The sequence below is a fragment of the Gymnogyps californianus genome, chromosome 2 (assembly GCF_018139145.2).
Source record: "Gymnogyps californianus isolate 813 chromosome 2, ASM1813914v2, whole genome shotgun sequence".
Taxonomy (NCBI): Eukaryota; Metazoa; Chordata; class Aves; order Accipitriformes; family Cathartidae; genus Gymnogyps; species Gymnogyps californianus.
In genome coordinates this window covers 117040313-117061824 of record NC_059472.1, presented here as the reverse complement: position 1 = coordinate 117061824, position 21512 = coordinate 117040313, and the positions used below count along the sequence as shown (strand labels likewise).

Sequence of the window (21512 nt, the reverse complement as noted above, 5' to 3'; positions counted from 1 at the left end):
AAAACTGTATTTGGTTTTACAACTCTGTAGATGGTGAACATGAAGGAAGAGATTACTAATTATCTCTTCTCTCAGCTGTACTGGCTGCTTAAAACTAAGAAATAGAAGACAGTTTGTTGTAGAAAACACTGGTTTTACTGTTACACTGAACGTTACAAAGGCTGGGAAAGCAAATTCAGCCCAAATTTTTGCAGCTGGATATTAATGGTGTGGGGTTTATTTTTTGTGGACAGCAGGTTTGTAGAAGTGTTGAACGGTCAGCTATTCTAGTGAAAACAAGACAAAAATGCTTTCCACAGAGGAATCATTCCAGTGGAGGAAATTTATCATTTTGTATTGTGCAACGGTTGAACTAATTTTGCCGTCAGTCCTGCACTCAATTTGGGGAATAAAATAAATGTTGACTAACCGTCCATTCACTGAGCGTGGAAAAGATTCAGTGGAAACCCAGTATTTGATCATGCACTTAAATACTATATAGCAATTGATTTACACAAGTGGGCTGAGTTACGATTGTACAGCCCATCTTCATTCTGGCATGTGTTAGCTTTTGAGCAGTTAAATATGCACCTTTAATGCTCTTTTAATGTAAACAAACAAAAGCAACATGCCAAAAGAAACAAGCCATATGGTGGTGGTCACGCATACGTACCAGAATGGTTCCTACCACACTTCTGCTCTGGAAAATGAGATGATGTCATCCCCTACTGAAAGCCCCTTTACGATTTCAAATCAAGTATGTTTCTTTTGTAAGGAAAACAGCCTTTGATTTTTTGGGGGGTCACCTGAAGGACAATATTGTCCACACAAGTTTAAAATCAAATGCTCTTAGAATATAATGCATTTAACGTCCAAGTCCTCTAAGTCAATAATCAGGCACCTAGACAAAAGTGACTTGATCTGCCAAAATGAATTCAGATGACTGGGAGAATGAGGCCATCAATTAGAAAATTTTTTTATGTATTCACATATTGTTCCACTAGGTCTTACAAGGCCTAAGTGAATGAAACAGATATGCCTCCCTTCAAAACGTGACTTACCAACCTTAATCTTTCCAATAATTACTCACTCACTTAGGTACCCGGATCAGTTACGCCTTGCAACATGAGTAGACAGATACTGACATGTCTTTAAAAATTTTTGCCTTTTGTCTGTAATTGTGTACTTAAGACTTCAGGCTCTTTTAAAAAAAAAAAACAGTTTTGAAGATTGTTGCCATCATAAAATTCTGATCTCTGAAAATCAGGCCACATTCCTTTCTATGCTCAATCAAGGAATAAAATTCCTGATACTTGGAAGCCACTTTTGAAAATCTTATCTTGAATTTTCTGATTTCTAATTCCAATTTCTAGCCAATATATTTTGCTTCTGCCCAAATCACTGTAATTTCTTTATTGTTTCTTCAGTAGGCTAAAAAGTTATCTGTGGGTGACACATCCTTGGTATACTCAGGTCATCTCCAAAACAGGATACTGGGCTCACATGTAAGATTGTGTATTTGAAAAGCAAGTTTTTCTTACTTTTTTTCAAGTATTGTACAATGAATTACAAGTTTGTAGTTGATAGAATATATTGATTAGTTAATTAATTTTAAGAGCATTTCTTAGCTGCTATCCAATGAGACCAAACTTACAAAGGTGTATCTTGCATACAGTTTTAACATTATACATAAAGAAAGGCTTTAAATGACATTAAGATTTTTAAAATTTATTTCTCACTAAACTTTTTTCCTGCATGATGTTTAAAAATTGCTCTTCCTGTCTATTTCTTTTTTCTCTACAACACACTAGACCTTCGTTAATCTTCTACTTAGGACTTTAATTTGGATTTTTGTCATATTAAAATTGATCTGATTAAAACTGCAAACATTCTAATGTAATTCTTCTGAGATGAAAGAAATCATGTCATGTACACATACAAAACATAGAAGAAAAAAATACCTATTTCATCTCTCCCATTCCTCCTTCTCTGTCAGTAGTTTCCTACCACAAGCTCAATCCTGCAAGCTTTAAACATCTTCAGTAAGCTGTTATTAGCGCTGCTGAAAGGAGCTTCAAGAGTGCTCAGCATTTCTCAGTAGTGGGTCTAATGATCAGACCTGCAACGCCTTTGGCATAGAAATAGTCTCTTTGCAGTCAGTAGGACTCCAGGTATGACTAAAAATATACAATAATAGTCTCTTTTCTCTGAGTTCTTGAGGGTGGGTATATGTTTCTCTAAATACTAAATTGCTAGGTTTTCATCTATAATTATCGATTAAATACATAGGTACACTTTCGTCTCAGTTCTAAAAGGTAGGTTTTGATGCTTTTAACTTTGTTACATTTTTAATTTGAGGACCGAAAAATGGCTATCAATTCAGAATTCAACATATTCTAAAATTTCTTCAGCAGCATCATTGCCATGCTGAAATAAGAAACAAAAAATCATACATTTTTCTTACTCTTTCCAGCACCCCGCTCAGAGGTTGTGGAAATGTGTCGCCTAGTTTGTTCCTTTACTATTTTGAATTGTTGCACTGGGGCATGCCTCATGGTTGAGAAAATGCCACAAACTTTATACTTTTTTTAGGGATACATCCACCTACCTAGCCATTTAGAAGAATGTAGTCATGCAGGGAACTTTAATTCTATTTATTGCTACTTTCATGTAATAATTGAACTTAAATAGACTTGCTCATTGCTCATCTTAGCATACATTGTAATCTGATGCTTAGACCAGTGTAATGCATGATTTTGCACCTTGTATTTGAGAAACAGATGCAATTTTATTTTTCCTTCTATGGAGATCTCTTATGAAAGTAGATATGCTCAGAAGAAACATACTGAGTTCAGACTGCAGATCATCCATAATAATCATCTATATTTAATACATATCTGCTTGAAACATCCTTGCGTCCCTGAAAATTACTCTTACACGGCCATGAACTCACAATCACAGCATAAAAATCAATCATCACACATAGTATCGCTATAGACTGTGTAAGTACCATATACTATCAGTAAGGTAAAAATATAGTTGGGAAAGGAGGGATTTTAGTGGTGTTGACAACAGCCCCTGCTCTCTGATGGAAAGTGGGAGCATGCCTGATGGTGTCTCCTTTGGTTCCTTGACAAGCCAAGCCAAAAACTACTGAGAATCTTCTCAGTCCACTGCTACCCAGCCTAGAAGGACAACCTGCTTCACGATGCCTCTTCTCCTCTCAAGTGAGAAAACAAGAGACCACAGAGACACTGCACTATGTTGAATCTCGGCTTAATTCCTGCTGTACAATACAATTCATCCAACAAAGAACAACTAACAGTCCTTCCTCTGTACCTACCCCGGAAGAAAGATCAGAGGTTGGCCAAGCTGATCATTGTTTTCCTGTGCCATGACTCAGATACTGCATTTATCATGTGCACGGATGAGGAGAAAATCTAATATATAGCACAATAAGGTATGAGCCAGACTTCCTAGAAGCCTTCCACTTACTATTGCACTGGTTAAATTTTTTCTAATCTATTATGTAACCAATGAGTAATTGGTATATTTTGCACTTCTCCTAATTCCTCTGTTCAAAGAAGGAAATAGCAGAAAAGCTGGCATGAATAGTATTTATTTCACAATATGCCATAATATACCATTATGTAATATATATTATTCAATACATCATAATGATATACTCGAGCCATAGTAATGATACCTAATTTTATATATTGTATATATGCATGTGTAATAAAGATATATGCAATAAACACATAATATTTATATATAAATTATAAATTTTGTTTATAGTAGTATCCAGCAGTACTTCTACTTTCTAAGATAATTACATAGCAATTTTGTAATACTTCAAAGTTTTTCAGTAAACCCAAGTTAAAACATATGGAGTTAACAGCTGAGTTTAGATGACATAGCATGATCCATCAGCACAGAAACCAGCAGGTGGGACTGGGATGTTTTATAGTCGCTACTTTATCTGCCAGTTGATTGTAAGTTTTGTTGTCTTAGTCAATAAATTCACTGAACTGAGTCAGAATGGTCTTATGATATTTATTCATAGTAGTATGAACTTGCATATGAATATATTCAACTCAGAAGAACATCATCAACAATGTGTTAGCTGAGGCACTGTGAAAGTCTGGTTCATAACATAATATAACTATAACAAACCTTCCCCTAATTAGAAAGTTAAAAACTTCATCACTTTTCTTAGTGAAGATAAATCTTTAACATCCTGTGCTAATTTTTTTCATGGGTCAGCTTTACCACTTGTGTTTCAGTAACTAGGTGAGAGAAAAAAAATCAGTAGTCTGGAAGCCAAACTAGAAGATTTTTATTCTTAGTCTTTCCCTTCTGTAGTTTGGGAAACTGCAAATTATAAAGCTGGCTCTGATGAGGAATAAAATATAAATGACATGTTCACAATTACTGAAGGGAAGAAAATTTCCCTGAAAAGTCATGAAGGGGAGCACAGGTGGGCTTTGGAAAGTCCATTGACTGGGAACTATAGAGGCTAATTTTGGCTGGATGTGACCCAAAGAAAGCAGCTGCTAAGTGTGACGTGAAGACGTTCCAACAGCAATACTGCCACTGGAAATGTCAAAAGGAGGTCTTACCAAGGCAGAACCAATATCCTTTAGATTCTTAAAAATATACACCAAAATGCAGCCTTTTGTGCTTAAAATTGTACATATGACTACTGAAATAGTAAGGCCTCTGTTCATTAAATAAATATGGCCCATTCATGCAGATTTTCATACTGTAGCCTAGTATGAAAGATTTTATATAGCCATTTTACTATAATACTGCTATGTACATATAATTTGAGCATTCTTAGTGCAGGTAGAGGAGAATCGTCTTGCTTCTTGGCCTGGACTAGTTGGGTGCTCAAAGACACATCAAGTGTCACTAGAAAGTTGGTTTTACCCAATTTAATTTTATGGGCTCCAGTTTAATCCATGGCTTTCATAACAGATGTTATTGATTAGTTACCAAAGGGTTTAAAAAAAAATACAAAAATATTTGCTGAATGCTATTAATTTACAATGAAGCTCAATTCTCAGACAAAAGGCTTTCAGATAGGACAAAACATAACAGAGAATCTACAAAAGGGGCAAAATATGTGAAGTTCTTTTGAAAATTAGAAAATCAACCTCATTAGAACTAACTGGCAAGTTAAAATCCTGGTATTAGTTGCTCTTGTGCATTTGCTAAGAGTAAGCATATCCCCTTTCTGTTTTCATTCTGCTAGGCTAAACAAACTGATCACCTTTAATCACTTCTGATAAGAGAGGTGCTTTCTTGGATGGATCCTAGTCTGAACTCACGCCTTCTGAGCTTGGATGCCAAGAATTACATTGCACTATTGCAGGTGATGTCTCACCAGTGCCTTGTCCAAGCCCTTCAGTACTGCCCTCTCTCTCCTGAAAGAGCTGCTGGATGTCTTTTAGGAGGACTGCATTTCCTTTTTTCACAAATTTTATGTGAGTTATTTTATTTTACGACAGGCTAACTGCCGTCCTGTGTTCTGTGACTATACCCAGCTCTTTCTCCTGCTATGCCTTTTCCAGCTGAACTGCTAGCTTAAGGCAGAAAATCCTATTAGTCTTCTTGTAGTATTGTTACATTGCACCCCATTTCTGTTACTCCATCTCTGAAGTCAGGCTTACCTTCCTGTTCAAAATTGTGATTTTCTTTGGTCTTAACAATGAGTTCTAACCTTCTGGCATTAACTAATTTCACTAGCATACCCCTAGCTTTTGTGCCAAATTTGCTGAAGTTTTGCTAAAGCCCTCAAAGTTTGTTAAAAAAACCTCCCAGTAAAAATACAATTTAAAAGTGCGAGTCCCGGCTAAGTAAATGGCTACTCTGAGGACTGTGATGCTACAGTTTAGCAGATGGTGTTTTGGGCGCTTGTCCTAGAAAATACATCAAAAATGTATTTTCTTTTGTATGATGCTTTTCCTGAAAAAGTACATTTTCTAAAAAATTCTTCAATTATTGGGCTATCTGTTTTACAAGAACCGTGGCTGTCATACTTTGCCCATGCTGTCTTCCCAGGTTGTGCCAAGAAAAAAATCGCATCTCCCCCAAAGCTGATGCAAAGTGGCTCATGTCCACATTGCTCAGTGATATCATTCCTTGGAGTAAACTGGCCATGTCCATACATTAGATTCAAGTCTCTTGACTGAGCTTCATGTAGAAATCCCTCTTCCTGAAACACAATTACTTTGTTTTTTCTCTGTATGAGACTTTCTTAGATGATTGACAAGAAACAATGAGAAGACAAAGTCATCTTCTAGCAAAGCATGACACCAGCTGTGGGCTGTGGGACTAGAGTTTGTGACAGGAAGGCATTTCAGAGTGCAAGACCTTCTCAGACAGTTTCATAAGCAATTTTAGCATTTTGAATTGGACTGTGTCCTGTCAGCTATGTCTGGATTTTTCTCTTGAAGAGAATTAATTGACCTACCTCATACACATGTCTGGGAGCAAATTCATATGCATTATCATCAGGCAGCAGAGCACAGCCTTGAAATAAAACAGAAAGCTTGCCAAACTGACATATCATTAGGACTGCTTCTCTGCAAATAAGTAAGTGGGCCTGTTATAGCATGTACACCTGGACAGATTTCATGGGGCCCACAAGTCCAAGGGTTTACACACACAGATGAGAGGACTGGCAAGGGTTAGCGACTGACCTTTATTTCATTCCTTGGATATTGCTTTTTTCTTTCCCAAGAAATGTGCTGTTATTTCCCTACTGCCAGGTGCTGGGCAAGTCCCACGCAGTAGGCAGAAAAAGAAGTAGGTAGTCTTGTGAAATGTCATTTCTGAGTCTTATTATTACATTTCCCACTGGTGTCATCTGCAGTGAGGGCCCTGTTGTGTTTGACACTGTAGAAGCATTCAATAGGAGTCAGTGCAAAACCCGAAGAGCTAACAAAAGGAAGGAAAAATAGAGATGAAGTAATTTTCCTAGCAGCAAACATCTGGTCTGTGGTCAGCCAAGAAAAGAACCCCAGTCTTCTGACTCCCACACCAAGGCTTATTCTAGCTGACCCTGCTTGCTCACTCCAGAGTTATCCCCTCCGAAACAAATCCTCCAGGGACTGGGTAGGAACCAGCCCAGGGTAATTTCATGCAAAGAAACAGGTTGACAGCCCTGCAGGAGGTCTATCATAGAACAGAAAGTCTACGCAGAGCTTCAAAGCCCTTATAGAAGGGATATATGGCTTCATTCTTTTGTAGACAAATAAGGAACGGGATAGGGAATAGGACAGCTTCAGCTTTTCGGTCCTAGAAAAGTGATGGAAATGAGTAAATTTGCTATGAATATCTTAATACAAGCTGTTGAGGATGTTTATAATTTCTAAAATAAATAGCTGCTTTCTAATATTCTGTGCATAGGGCTGATCATAAGAAAAATCATGTCATGTTCACTTTCCAAATTTCAAACCCCCCAGAAATGAACATAAGACCCTACAGGACACACTGCCCAGCACTGGAGGACTTGACACAAGGTTTTCCACTGTGACATCTGAATTCAGAAGATAGCAGTGAAAGCCCTTCAGAGAACTCTGCCACCTTTTTTCATTTATATTCTGGCAGATTGCTTGCTGGTTTTACTGACTCACTTGTCTGACATTCAAATAAGTTGCAAGAGTGTCATTTTTAGTATAAATAGCTATTAGGGCTCATTGGACAAATGAGACCTGCCTAATGACATTTCTATTCCTGAAATGTAACAAAGTGTAATGCTTTATGTGTTACACATTCAGGACTGACTTGTAAATGGTTTACTTCTGGGCTGCTGGAAGAAGTTACCCCTTATCCTCATACCCCTATCTACTTGTCAGTGGCTCTTCTCTAAAAGTTCCCAAGCCCTTGGACCTGCCAGTGACTTGCCTGTGTGAACAGCCCTGAACACTGAATTGGGTTGGTCTGAACAACTGAAAGTGGAACACAAAAACATCCCCTTATGCCTGTGAAAGAGGTTCTGTCCCAGGCTGCTCAAACCACAAAACCACCCAGTCTATTGTCTCTTTGGATTTGCTGGCAGGGATGTATTTGTTTAAGTAATTTCCATCCTACATCAGTTGAACTGAATCATATTTGTGGAGACCTGCTGCTTGGGCTAGCCCAGTTTGCAGGGACTGAAGTGGGTTAGAGAGCGCAACATGAGCTTCTCCACCAGCAGACTGGTGTCTTCTTTCACCACCATCACATGGTTTTTCACACCCTAACTAGTATCTTGTTGCCCACGGTGTTCACTTCTGACTTAAAATAGACAAGAGATGGGCACCTCTACCAGCACAGCTGAGGAGGCAACAGTCACTGCAGTGGATCAGTAAGAAGTAGGCTGGAGTGAGCTGGGCAGCCACAACCTCATTGGATCCAACAGAGGATGTCCCACTATAATCTCAAAATCTTTGCATACTTACGTATGGACCCATATTTACATACGAGTCATCAGAAATTTGACAGTCACCCAAATTGGGCTAGTTCTTCAGACCAAATTCTCCTCTTTGTCCATATAAGAGGTATAGCCCAGAGAGCAGGCAGTATAAACATGCTCACGCTGACTCAGTGATGTGCCTCAGTCGTAACAGGAGAAACTCCCACGGGTTTCCAGGCCCTGATTTGGCTGTAAAAGTAATAATAAGGATACAACAGCCAACTGTGATGGATATATTTACCAGAAGTGGGATTGTAATTATTCACTAATACCATAAAATAGCCATCAGAAGTGAACAAATCACTGACTTGTGCAAAACCTGGAAAACTGATCTAGAGATGAAAAATTCCTTACATCTCTGCTAGAGCTCCTGTTCAGTTTTAAGTCTGCGTGGTGGAAGGAGGACTGAAGCATGTCAGAAAATCTGCAACACTATAATGACTTCACTCACATCATTTGTTTGTGTTTACTTCTACTGCCAATGTCTAATCCATTTTTTCCTCAGGGGAAAGACTGGGATACTTTCCAGGCACCAAATAAATAAACCAAACTGCATTCTTCCTGAAATTAGGAACTTCTTTTATGATGTTCCCTCCTGTTCATCTCCTTTCTGATATACACAGTCCAAGAGGATATGGGAGAATATTAGACTAAAGCTCTGTGATCTGCACTGGATGCCAGTCAGCTGCTGGGAGGAATCCAAGGTTTTAGATCCAACCTATAAAGTCCTGAACAGTTTTGGACCTGGCAAATGTGGGGAGGTCACTTCTCTCTCTAGGCCATGCCATCACATTCAAAGATGTGAAGGTCCATCAAGATAAATAACACAAGGTGTGCCCAGTGAAGAGTCCTTTATTTTGGAAATAATTTTCCCTACTTCTGTAACCTTCTGGGCATGCTGTGAAGCCTGCTTTCCCCTCTCCATGCTAAATCAGCTGAGTGTGGATTGAGGTTTTTCTATTTACCAGCTATTCGTTATCATTGCTGTCATGTTTCCATTTATCAAGTAAATGCCCAAAGTATTGAACAGGTAACTGTAGATATATTTTTTAAATTAAATAACTAATTTAGTAAAATATTTTGAGTCCCTTCTTAATAGCTTTTCCATTCCTTTAAACATTCTTGGGCCCTTTTTTGAGCCTCTTTTAGTACCTTTCTTAAGATGTGGTAACAGTAATATGTATAGTATTCCAAAGGAGGCTGTTACACTGACCTGTATGTGTGTATATATATATAGGTATATATATTTCAGATTCTCCATCCCGTTCCATAAGCACTCTAGCAACTTCTTTGTTTGCTTGTTTGTTTGTTTGCTTTTACTACAGCTGCAGTTTGACAGAGGTTTTCTTTGTGCTGTCCATAATGATGTCCTCATAACTTTCTTGGGCTGACAGAGGTAAATCAGAACTCTGTACGACATTTTCAAGTAGATTGCATATTCCTCCTGCGTGTATTATCATTGAGCTCCATTTGTCATCATTTTGCCTGTTCATCTAAATCCCTCTGAAAATCTTTATATTCTACTTGAGCTTGTCCAACTTGAATAACTTTTTCTCATTCGCATAATTTGCACTCGACTGCTCACTTCCTTCAGAGCTGCATTACCTAACAGTGAAACCAGTATAGCCTTTTTAGGCATTATACTTTTCCTGTTTTTCCCCAAAGTCAAAAATATCCAGTTCAGCGAACCAAGTAACATACATTCTGGTGCTAGCCCAGCCATGGGTAAAATAGTCCCAGAGAAGAGAGTATCAAATTCCAGCTCTGAAGAACTATTCTCTCTGGCGAAGCTCTCCAGTGAAGGTCAGATGTGGTGACTGCACAGCAATGGCATGCTGATGTGCCCCCACAATGTCCTTTCTGATAAACAGTTTAGAGACTTCCATATTAAGGACAAGTTTACTGGAGGAATGGAGTACGGAAAGTTGGAAGGGATGAAAAAAATCTTCCTTTGCTTCCCATCGGTATGATGATGTGTACATTCTCACATCATCTTGGTGTGATGTGTACAATACTATCACTGTATCCTATTTTGATATTGAAGATATTCAGGGATAGGTCCACAACTGGTCTATTAATAGTTGTAGCTCCAGTGCCCACAGTAATTAATTGAGAATCTCTAAGGACTAACTAGTGGTATTGCTTAGGCAAAAAAGGGATGTTTTCTTCTACCGATCATCATTCCTTACTTCCATAATACAGAGGCTGTGTAAAAGAACCTGTACAACAACTTTGCCATGCACTTCTTAGAGATGGATAGTTTTCCTGGCTCTTCAGCCTGCATGACTTCTCAGCAACTGGCTTGGGAAAAAAATTTTTAGGGTTTAGATCACTGTCTTATATCCTGAGAGATTTCTGGATTTTTTTTTTAATGACCAAAAGTACATACAAATAAGTTTTCAAACAATTTTTCACCTGGAAAAAAAAGAATCACCAGCACTAGTTGCTTTTACTTGAAGTTGTTTAAATATCACCTTTCATTAGTAGTAGCAATTTCCTGTCCTTTGAAACTTTATCACTAAAAATACACAAACACCAACACTTACTTAAATAACTGGTAACTGTCACAAAATCCAATAATACACTAAAGTTTCGGAACTCAGAAACAGTATCTTGATAAAACAAAACTTTATCACCATTGAACATTGACAGTAGATTCGATATTACCCTCTAACTCATGAGAACTTTGTAAAGCACCTCAAGGGAATGAATATACGTATTACGCTAAGGCTGTGGCTGGTAAGCCTACTGAAGGAAAGATTCAAGAGAGAAGGGGCTTCAGATCTACTCATGCTCCTTCTGGGCAATGCCTGTATGGTCCCAGCTTCAGTGACACAAGACATTCATGCCAACCCTCAGCTCCTCCATTTTGCTTTTTTTAAATTGAATTTTCTGTGATTTGGTCTCTTTGTCAAATACGAAGCCTGTCTACCTGTTCCTGAGGCATGCTGTGAAGACTTTCATTTTGGAAGAGACTGAGCAGTTGGGATGTAGGTGCTTGGCCCAGTGCAATGCCACATAGCTGGACCTGTGCAAGACTGGGATGAGTCCGAGTTAGCTTGAGTTCAGGAAGCCCTCATCAGCCACAGCAGAGTGGCGTGGTGGCAGGGCTGTGCTGCTTCTGGCATACAGCTAGCACCTATGTGGACATATGTTCTCAAAATCTTAAATGTCACTGAAAGTCATTGGGACTTCTGGAGTTCTCATGAAGGCTGACTTTAGCCTTCTGAAACTATGATCAACAGAGGGAAGCAGTTTCCACCACAGGACACTTTTACGTTCCTGCTTTGAACTGGTCTCTACGGAGGCAATGATGCTTCCTGGAGAGGCTGTGGCAGGCCAGTACATCTTTCAACACTATCTGTAATGTGAGGCAAAGCTCAGCCTAGTGCCATTTCGAGTCATCTGAGCTACCTCAAATAATACAGTTGAGCACACTGAATGACAATATCAGTTCCCTGGTGAGCTTTCTCAACAAACTCTCTACCACATGTGCGTTATGATACCTAAGTAACATCTAAAGTCATACCTATTTGAACATGCCTATTGTCTATTCAGACATGCGTAAATACCTGAGACAGATACATGGTTTCCATGAGAAATAACAGAGTCAGTGGGAGCACTGACACTAACTCCAGCACTGTGTCCTCAGCCTGCAAGCTCCTTTAGGGTTCAGCACCCCACTACAAGCCAGGTGAAAAGGAACCACAACGACGTAATTCAGAAGGAAAGAGGAAGAGGAAATCACTTCAGATCTGTGAAATACGTGATCTGAGACTGATAAATATTTGTGTCCCTGCAATATTAGCTGTACAAAATTGATTTGGTGGGGAGAATGGCATATTTAGCTATATGTCATGATGCTTGAATTGTGGCCCGTGTTTTTCAGTAATATTCTAAGTCAAGGAGGAAAACTTGCTCGACAGCTCTCATTCATACTTCTCAGGAAGGGTTATGCTGTTGTCCTTACCCAGTGGAGCCACCAGCGAGCCATCCCGTGGTGCAGCCAGCAAAAGAACAGTCCAGAACAGCCCTTTTCAGTTCTTCTGCAGTTGCTAAGCGAGCACTCAGGTCAACACAAGCTTTCTCAGCTTCAGCTAAATCCAGACCCTGAGAGTTGTTCTTGGACTCAAGTGCAAACACTTTCCCTGCAGCACCAAGAAAGGACATGTCACTCATCATGGTATTGTACTCAATACATAGTCAACAAAAATACTGCAAATTATCACCCAATAAAGTCTTCTTGCTTTTACTAAGCTCATTTTAACGAGCAACCTACTCCTTGGAATGAGTAATTTTATCAACACTGTAAGTACCTTTGTCTTAGCTTTTCTTTTAGTTTTGTTCATCAACAGAAAAGCAAGTATGGCTAAGCCCCTATTCATTCCTAGCCCATAAGAGAAGCTTGTCTTGCCTCTATAGGTCTGTGCTTAAGATCTGGAAAGAGAAAACACGACACTCTCATATGCACATATATAGTCAAAGTCAGAACATCTCCTGTAGGCTCTAACACTGGAATTCATTACTAAGCATTTTACAGTTACATTTATAACAACTGTATCTATAAAGTAAGCACAAATCTAAAAGCCAGTATTGCAACCCAGTCTTCCATGTCAGAAATAGAATTATACTTATTCTCTAAAATCAAAACGATGTAGTTCTATGGCAACTTGTGCTTAAATGCTGCTGCAAAGCCACTTTGTTTTCATATCTTTCTGGAAAGACAGACAGAATTTTTTTCTTAATGGAAGGCTTTTTTGAATGAGCATGAGAACATATTTAGCATAACAATTTCTTGTGTTATTTTTATTTTCAGTTCAGTTTATTTTACTTTAATTTATCTAACACTGTGAAAGCTGTCAGGGTGAAAGTTAGAGGTTTTGGCAACTGGGAACAGGGCAGTTGGGGTTTTGGCAATGACGCTTGAGAAGTTACTGGGTTATGGAATAAACACATTAGCTGGATGTCTCCAGAAAAAGAAATAAACAATGAGACGGTTTACAGTGCTGACATTTAAATTGCCGTAAGTATCTTCTTTCTGAAGATAACACCCCTCAGAATACCTTCTAAATTTCACAGGTACAGATTGAGGTTGCTTGCAGGTGCAGGAAGACAACTTTTAAGCACTGTTCATTCAATAAATGCCTGGAAACACTTATGTCTTATTTCAAAAGTAGATTAGTGGTAGTGGTTATATGAATGCATAGCTTCCAGCAGATGATACTGAGTGTTCACTACGTAGCTAGCTTCACACTCATAGGATATATTGACCAATATCCGGAATCCTTCAGACTGATTCAGCCTGATTCTGTATGAAGTGCCACACCCACTGCATATTATTTCAACAAACTGATAAATCTGAATCTAATCCTAAATGTAGGGAACTGATACAGGGTAGGTCTGTGCCTGACAGCTTTCTGTGCCTGCCTGTGCACAGTTTAAACCACTGGAAGAATCACAGTCCTTACAGCAAAAATGCAAAGTTTCTTTCAAGTAAATATGTCATTTGTGTTTACATTAGCTAGCAAATGCAGATGGGTCCTGATGAAGATTCCTACTTTGGTGGGAATTCTACATGCGCACAGTAAGAAGTCGTCCTGACTTGGGCAGATAGCAATTTAAATAAGCAGGACAAGCAGCAATGAGAAGGAACAGGAATTCAGAGTACCCAGAGTGATTTTCTCAGGCAGTTAACAGTAGTTGACCAAGGAATGCAACCCAGAAGCACAGATCAGTGTCCTAACCACTAGACTACATTGTCTCTTGATTCTCAACTATAATCAATATCATGAACTGTAATTGGAACAGGGGAGTTTACACAGAGCAATGAAAAAAGCAAGCCTCTACAGTCCTAGGTACCAAAACATAAGGTTTCTTTGCAAAATGTCCCAAATAATGCATGAGACTAATGTAGGCTGCTGTTTCCAAAGCCATGAATAGACGTGCTTCCAAAGCCATTAATAGATGTAGTGAAGTATGCATGGCATAGGGAGAGAGACAATATAAGCAGAAAGATGATGGTTTTAAACAACAATTCTTAAGTTGCGGAACAACCTTCATTTGTAAAGGTAAGCAGGGATTAAGTGTAATGCTTTACTGAGGCTTTGTCCCAAATAAAAACTTGTCCACATTCTACATTTCACCATTTGACTGTCAGGATTGAGATGCATCATCAAAGACATATAGGGCAAGTTTGTGTAGCATCTGACTTAAATCATAAATGTTAGTTTGACATGGCAGTAACCCTTATTTTCCAGATATTACTATTTCAGTTAGGAGACTTAAAGAAAGGAAAATCATTAATGATCGAGTTCCATCTAGATATAATTAGGAGAAATTAAGTTCAACATTTAGTCTTTTTACTAGTAAGTAACAATTACATTTTTAGAGGAGTTTAGCTAGCCAAGACTGAGGCTGAGACAGCTTTCCTTAACTACTGTTATGTGTTTGCTAGTACTTAACATAAATTAACTTTTTACTAGAAACTATGAAGATGCTGATTCAAAACAGAGTCTCTGTCCAAAACAGAGATATCCAAATTATGTAGACAAATAGGTTTTAGGGTAAGCTAGGAAGGACTTACTGGTTGGGAAAATTACAGTGAACTACTTTATAGGAAATTCCGGTTAGCCAGAAGTGGATAAAGAAGGCTGTCCTTCTTACCAGACCAACCTGGGAATCTTCTCCAAAGCTTTAGAAGCTCTATGGCTATCTGCCCAGTTTTTAAGATGTGCCCTCTGTTTTTGCCTAATTTCTTACTTAGAAAATATAATAGCAAGTAAGGTTCCCTTATCGGACGCTTGACCAATGGAATAGCTGGATCCTCAGTATCCTGAGCTGTGTCACATTACTGAGGGGCATTTACATGAAAAAAATACAGGAGACATGCTAGCACGGTAATAGGAAAAATACAAAAGCACATCAAAACAGGAAATCCCCTTAAATAAATAAGACTACAACACTGAAATTGAATTCTGCACCTTACAGTGGCATGGCTAACATGCTTGAGATATTAATGTATTGAATTTTTCTCACTTTTTATCAAAAAAGTGGTATCATTTTCAAGCTGGGGATCTAAGGGTCGTCGTTAAATATTTGTAAAATTTTTATCACTGCTAGTTGTAATGGTAGGTTTTTTAAAAAAGGTTTGTCTCACATACTTGATGATATCACAGTCATTTTTGGTACTGGGGTTGTGAAAAGTTCAAACGGTAACCCCTTTCTCTCTAGCGCATTATGGCGGTGTGGAGTAGTTGAAATCAGTTTTCTCTCTGAGATAGTATCAAGAGATGTATTGTCATTCTGTTTTAAATATGTAATTTTATATATGAGACTGTTCCATATTTCCATAAGGCACAGGATGAAGAATCATGTCTTTGTGTTTATTTGTGTGAAGAACATAGTATGCTTTTGGTTGTGGTACCTTTGAACAGCCACCATGTTTGAGCTCCCTCTCAACTCTCTCCCTTCATTTCTGCCCTGTAACATTTGTTTCCCATAATGTGAAGATGGCACAGTTGGTGTGGAAACGTGTTTCCAAAACTCCACATACTTTTCTGAAGCCTTTTTAAACAAAGCCAGTCCCTTTGGTTTCAAGATCAAGCTAAAAATCTATGCAAAGTAGTCTTTCTCAGGAGGCTTAATGCACATCTTGAGTTTAGCACGTTCAGAATGAAAAATGTCCTTGTCACAGTAAGTTTCTTCAGGTTCCCCTTTGAAACCAGTGAAAAAGTTTTAACTTCAATGGTAAGACATAAATGATAAGACATAATTCTTCCAACTGTTAGTTAACAGCTGGATTCATAGTTCTGAAGAAAAAATCACACTTGAAATCAGAGAGTCTTTCTTTAATAACTAGCCTATATTATATTGCTAGCCTCTACCATCATCTGATCACTGCTATTACAGAATATTGATTATGCTTTGATATATTGATAAAAGAATATTTTTTATTATAGTTTGGCACTAAAACTTTGTAAACAAGCAATAGCTGAATCTAGTTTTTACTTAAGAGTACCCCAATATATCCTGATTGAAAACGTACCCGTAGAAGCATAGATCTCAGGGCTTCTAGGATTCATTTTTATCACCTTGTTTAATTCCTGCATAACTAGACTGTAGATTTCCCCCAGTAATTCCACCATCGAGTCCAAAAATTCATGGTTGAACTAGACCATGTCTTTTCAAAAGGCATCCAGTCATGATTCAATGACTCCAAGTAATGGAGAATTTACAGCACACTTTATAGTAAACTGTTCCAATGGTTCATTACTCTCACTCCACCTTATTTCCAGTTTCAAATTTTGCTAAACTCAGCTTCTAACAACTGGACCTTATTACGCTTTCGAGACTGAAGAGCTGTCTACAATCAGATATATAGAAGTGCAAAAAAGGGACTCTTCAAAGATAAAACCAGTCCAAAACCTGTTTCTTCATACTTTTAGGAATCTCAGCAGAATTAGCAGAATTTTCTTGGTTACCAAGAAGACAGAGTTTGGCTAATTTATTCTAATACAGTAACAGATACAACAAGAAGTTCTTCTGAGACGTATAGGCACGGTTCAAAGCCCACTGAAATGAGTTCAAAGTTCTCCATGTCTTCAGCAGGATTTGCATCATGCTTGAAGAAGAAACATAAAACTGCATAGCCAAATATACTTTGAAATAAAAATGTCTCTCACAAATAATATAAAATGAAAGCACTTTAAAAGGCATGCCCAGTGTGCTGATCTCATGACATGATACTTGTTCAAAGGATAAAACCTAATCAGTTTCAACAAAATAGATGTGGTGAAAGATGTGCAAATGTGGAGTCTAATTTATTCTTACTTAAATGTTAAAAACTTCAAATTGAGGTAAAAGAGAGCAGAGGAAGGGAAGGTCACTTCTGTACTTCAAGAGCAATTTAATTTCCATTTCTATGGCTGTGTGTAACAATGGACTTGATTGTAATAGTAAGGGTGGAGGATTCAGTAAAACTGTACAATTACAGACAGATATTTGGGTAATTACCAGTTCTGCTTAGTGTTCATGAATGTAGAGTTTATTTCTGCGAGAAACTAAAGTGAATGATGTCTTATTTAATTCAAATTGCTTAAAATATTACATCACCAGAAAAATAGCAAAATTGGGAGGTCACCTTTGAGTTCCTCCTCGGCTAAATTCAGTTTGAGCTTAAATTTTAATTTTACTACATGCTTTAGGATCAAATAGTTGGAATTGTTTATGCATTTATTTTTGCAACATACAAGAATATGTGCTGTTTTGCAAGTGGGAGCCTGAAATGCTTAGACACTGGCTACTCAGATGCAGGTGTCTAGAGAAAGCAGAAGAGAAAAAGCATACTTTTTTCCTTTTCTTTACAAAAAAGGTGCAAAGCAAGCCAAAGGAAAGAGTATAGTAGGGTTTTTTTCCTACCTTTCACATCAGACATATCTTGTTCTAGGTCAGAAGTATGTATCTCAGATCCTCACCTAATTGTGCCTAGCTTTCTGGATTCAGGATCCTTCCACTTGCAACCTCTGCAGTCAGTATGCATGGTCACTACTGGATGACTGGCTTGACCAATAGGTCTTCCATGTAACCCAAATTTAGCCAACAGACCAATCCACTCTGGAACAATCAGTAAAGTTTTGCAATTAGCACATTTTTTCAATTCAGGAGTGTCTTAGTAAGGTAGATTAATTGCCATCATTCTCTCCTGACATGCTCTGTCTCAGAGCAAGTACTCTGCAGAAAACCATGGTTCATACGTATGGATATTTTACCAGCCGTGAAAAGGCAAAAGAGGGAGTCAAAAAAAGCAGAGGTGACTCCTGTGCAGGATGCATGAAGCTGCATCCTTGTTCTCCTATTCCAGCGCAAATGCAAAGAAATTTTAAAAAGCCTGCATTTGCACTGGTATAATTGAGACCGGTTACAATAACTTATATTATTCTCCAGTAACTGTACTAACAGTAGTGGCACACCATGGTACGTCAGAGCAGGAACAAGCCCTTGAGGAGCCTTCTGTCCGTCTGACCCTGACCTCAACAGCTATGAGCAAGCACATTTCAATCGTAAAAAAACTGCAAAGCGAAACAAAGCTATCTTTTATTTCGGCATTTACCTTGGTCTTTCTGGAGTCTAGCTGCACTACAGCAATATGTGCTGCGGTAAATACTAGTCAGAAGAGATCAATTAAGCTTCGAGGCTTTACACCTTCACCAGACCTCGATGGTCTCCAGGTTTTTTGCCTGCTTTCTGTCATTATTTGTGTGCGAGATAATAAAGTGGAAGTCTTCCTCAGGGAAATATATTGTAACCAGTTTCAGAGCTTTGCCTGTAACAGGGGCCAGTCTGAATTTCACAGGGTTTTTACAAGGTGAATTCAAAATCCCTTCAGTGGTTTGCAAAACAGTCAGTTACTTTTAGTTAAAAATAACAAATAGACACATATATATGTGTCACCCAGAACGGTCCTTCGGCACTTAAGTGACACTTGCATGTATTAGAGAGTAGCACAACTGCATTTTCACCTACAACTTACACAAATGAGAAGGTGGCTTCCTGTCTGTATCAGGCCAGAATCTGTTACAAAAGAAAGTATTAATCCTGTTTTGTAAATTTTAAAGTTTTAAAATCCTGTTTGGTAAATTTTAAAGTTCACATAAAGTGTTTTCTTCTGTATCAACGTATAATAAGTCAGATGGTTTATAGGACAGTGTTACAGTTCTTTGCTTGAATATTAATATTAGGAGAACGCACTGAAGAGCATGTTAATAGAGCACTTTCACATTTTTCACAATGATACTTAGAAGTTAAATAAGAATGGAAACTACAGTATTATGCTAATGCTCTACAACTCTAATGTACTTCAGATGTTCTACCCTTTAATTCTTATAATTGCTTTATCATGTGTGAAGTAAATTTGATAAACTGTTGAATGACAATTAAAATCTGTCACAAACTCTGCCTTAAAATGATCTCCAACACTTTTTTCCCTTTCTCTTTTAGAGGATGTCTGTTTAGGAACCAAGAAGATGCCATTAATTCTACAGAAATAATACAAATTGGGAGGTGCTCTTGAAAAGATAAGGGAATTCTTCAGATGAAGCATTCTTAGCAAGCGAAATTAATTATTCCTGTCCTGTCCTGTTTTCTTAAGTTCTGTGGAGAACCCTCTTTCATGGGTATGCATTTTTTTTCCTCATTTCAGAGGCATTTTGCTAGGGAAGGAGTATTTCCTAAAATCAGAATCACAGTTTTGCCTTCTGCAACACAGTGCAGTTGCCTGACACATTTTTCTTCCTTTATTTTTAATGAAAAGTAATATTCTTCAAATTTACAAGACAGGGTTCTGTTGTATAAATGGTATTTTACACAAAGTGGTAGAAACATACAGGCAAGATTAATTTTCTCCCTTTCCTTTGCCATACTTTGTCATCAGCTGAAATAAATTTAGGTTAAAGAGGAAAAATACTCTGAGAACAAAAAGAAGAGGTTTTTATTGCCCTATAATGTTTAAGATCTGTTCTCTGGAATAATGCAGCAAACATCGATGGTAAAGGATTAGTGTATCGAAATAAAAAAATCCTGAGATCAGGCATAAATCTATCGTAGCTGTGAAAGTGAAAAAATGTGGCCATTCAGCATTGCTTTCCCAGGAAAAGACACAGTTGTTTCAAAAATAAATCATGTTTTTGCTAAGGCAAGTTGGTCATCATTACTACAGGCTTAATCATTAAAAGGGCAATAGGCTACTGGAAACTTTCAAGGGATGCAGCTATTCAGGATTATCACCAGTGAGTAAAAAGTCCCATTTCAGAGTAACTGGTAGCTGGTGCTTCAGCCAAATTCATGTTCTGATCACATCCCTCAGCAGTGAAGTGCAGATGAAACTCACGTGCAGAAAGTTGAGCAGTCATCTTCAGCGTGTGTGGTACTGAACAGAAAAGGTTATAAAAGCCTTTGACTTCTTGTCTTCCCTTCCTCAAGTACCTGCCCGTATAAATCGACATTGGGGGAGCATCTGAAGTGGGCAGATGGGGAAGTACTTTGGAGAAAAGATACTTTTAATTATAAGGAGACCTCTCCTAAAATATAGCTGAGTCTTCTTATTCATGTTCTGGCTTTGTTTTATTATTCTTATTTCCTCTGGAAAAGTTCACTATCCTGTCATTTTGTTGTAATAAAATAAACTTAGCCTTCTGGGATCTTATTTCCTTTCTCTGCTTAACCCCAGGATATTTGTAGAGTCTAAAAAACCTCTGAATCAGACATTTCCTAACCCAAACTGGGGCGTGTATTTAAGTTTCTTATTAAAAAAAAAAAAAAGGTTTTTTTTTTTTTTTTTGCAATAACACATTTCAACATACAGCTCTCATTCCAGCCATAGCAACCCAGCCCAAACTGAATGGGGGACTCACCATCAGCCTGAACACAGATGATCTGAAGGATGAAGAAGACAGATCCCACGCCCTGGAGAAAGGTGAGAGATAATCTCTGAGAGCCTGAAGCCATTGCCCGGCTTGCAAAACCCTCAGCCGCAGGAGGTTGGCTGCCGAGGCTTTTTCTCTCTCCTGCTCTGCACTTTCGCAGCAGGGTCTGCGGTGATGATTTCAAGGAGCACTTTCCCTCGGCAGGATCCTGCGTCTTGGGTTTGCACTGAAGGCGGGAGGGGTGGAAAAAGAAAGAGGGAGGGAGAGAGGAATCCTTGGCTTGGCTAGTGTGAAGGGGAGGGGAAGGTGGGGGGGAGATGTCCAGCCAGCTGGGGTTGGGGAGAGGCTTTATCCAGCCTAGTCTGCAGGGCAGTGCACGCAGAGAGCCCGTGTGAAAAGTCACATTACCCTGTCGGTAAATACCTAATGGATCACGGTGGAAGAAATGTAAAAGCCAGGAGGGAGAGAAAAGGGGGGGAAAGGACAAGCGACAAGCAGAAGAAATCCCTGGCTGAGAGGAGAAGGGCAGCTAGATAGCTGGCGCTGGTACACGGTGAGTTTGTGGGCTTAGCTGTGCATCTCCAGAGGGACGGGTTCAGACGTGGGGAGCATTTTCTCTGCAACATGAAATCAGCCAGGAGTACGCCGCT

The 21512-nt window shown here is 38.6% G+C and overlaps 1 protein-coding gene across 1 annotated transcript in view; it reads right to left on the bottom strand.

The window, feature by feature from the left end:
* Positions 1-20944, bottom strand: part of SUSD5 (sushi domain containing 5) — a 41505-nt gene extending 20561 nt beyond the window's left edge. The window contains exons 1-2 of the mRNA XM_050892831.1: positions 20851-20944; positions 12414-12591 (exon numbers count right to left, since the gene is read on the bottom strand). Coding sequence (XP_050748788.1) covers positions 12414-12591; positions 20851-20944 — 272 coding nt within the window. The remainder of the gene's footprint in view (positions 1-12413; positions 12592-20850) is intronic.
* Positions 20945-21512: the final 568 nt, after the last annotated feature.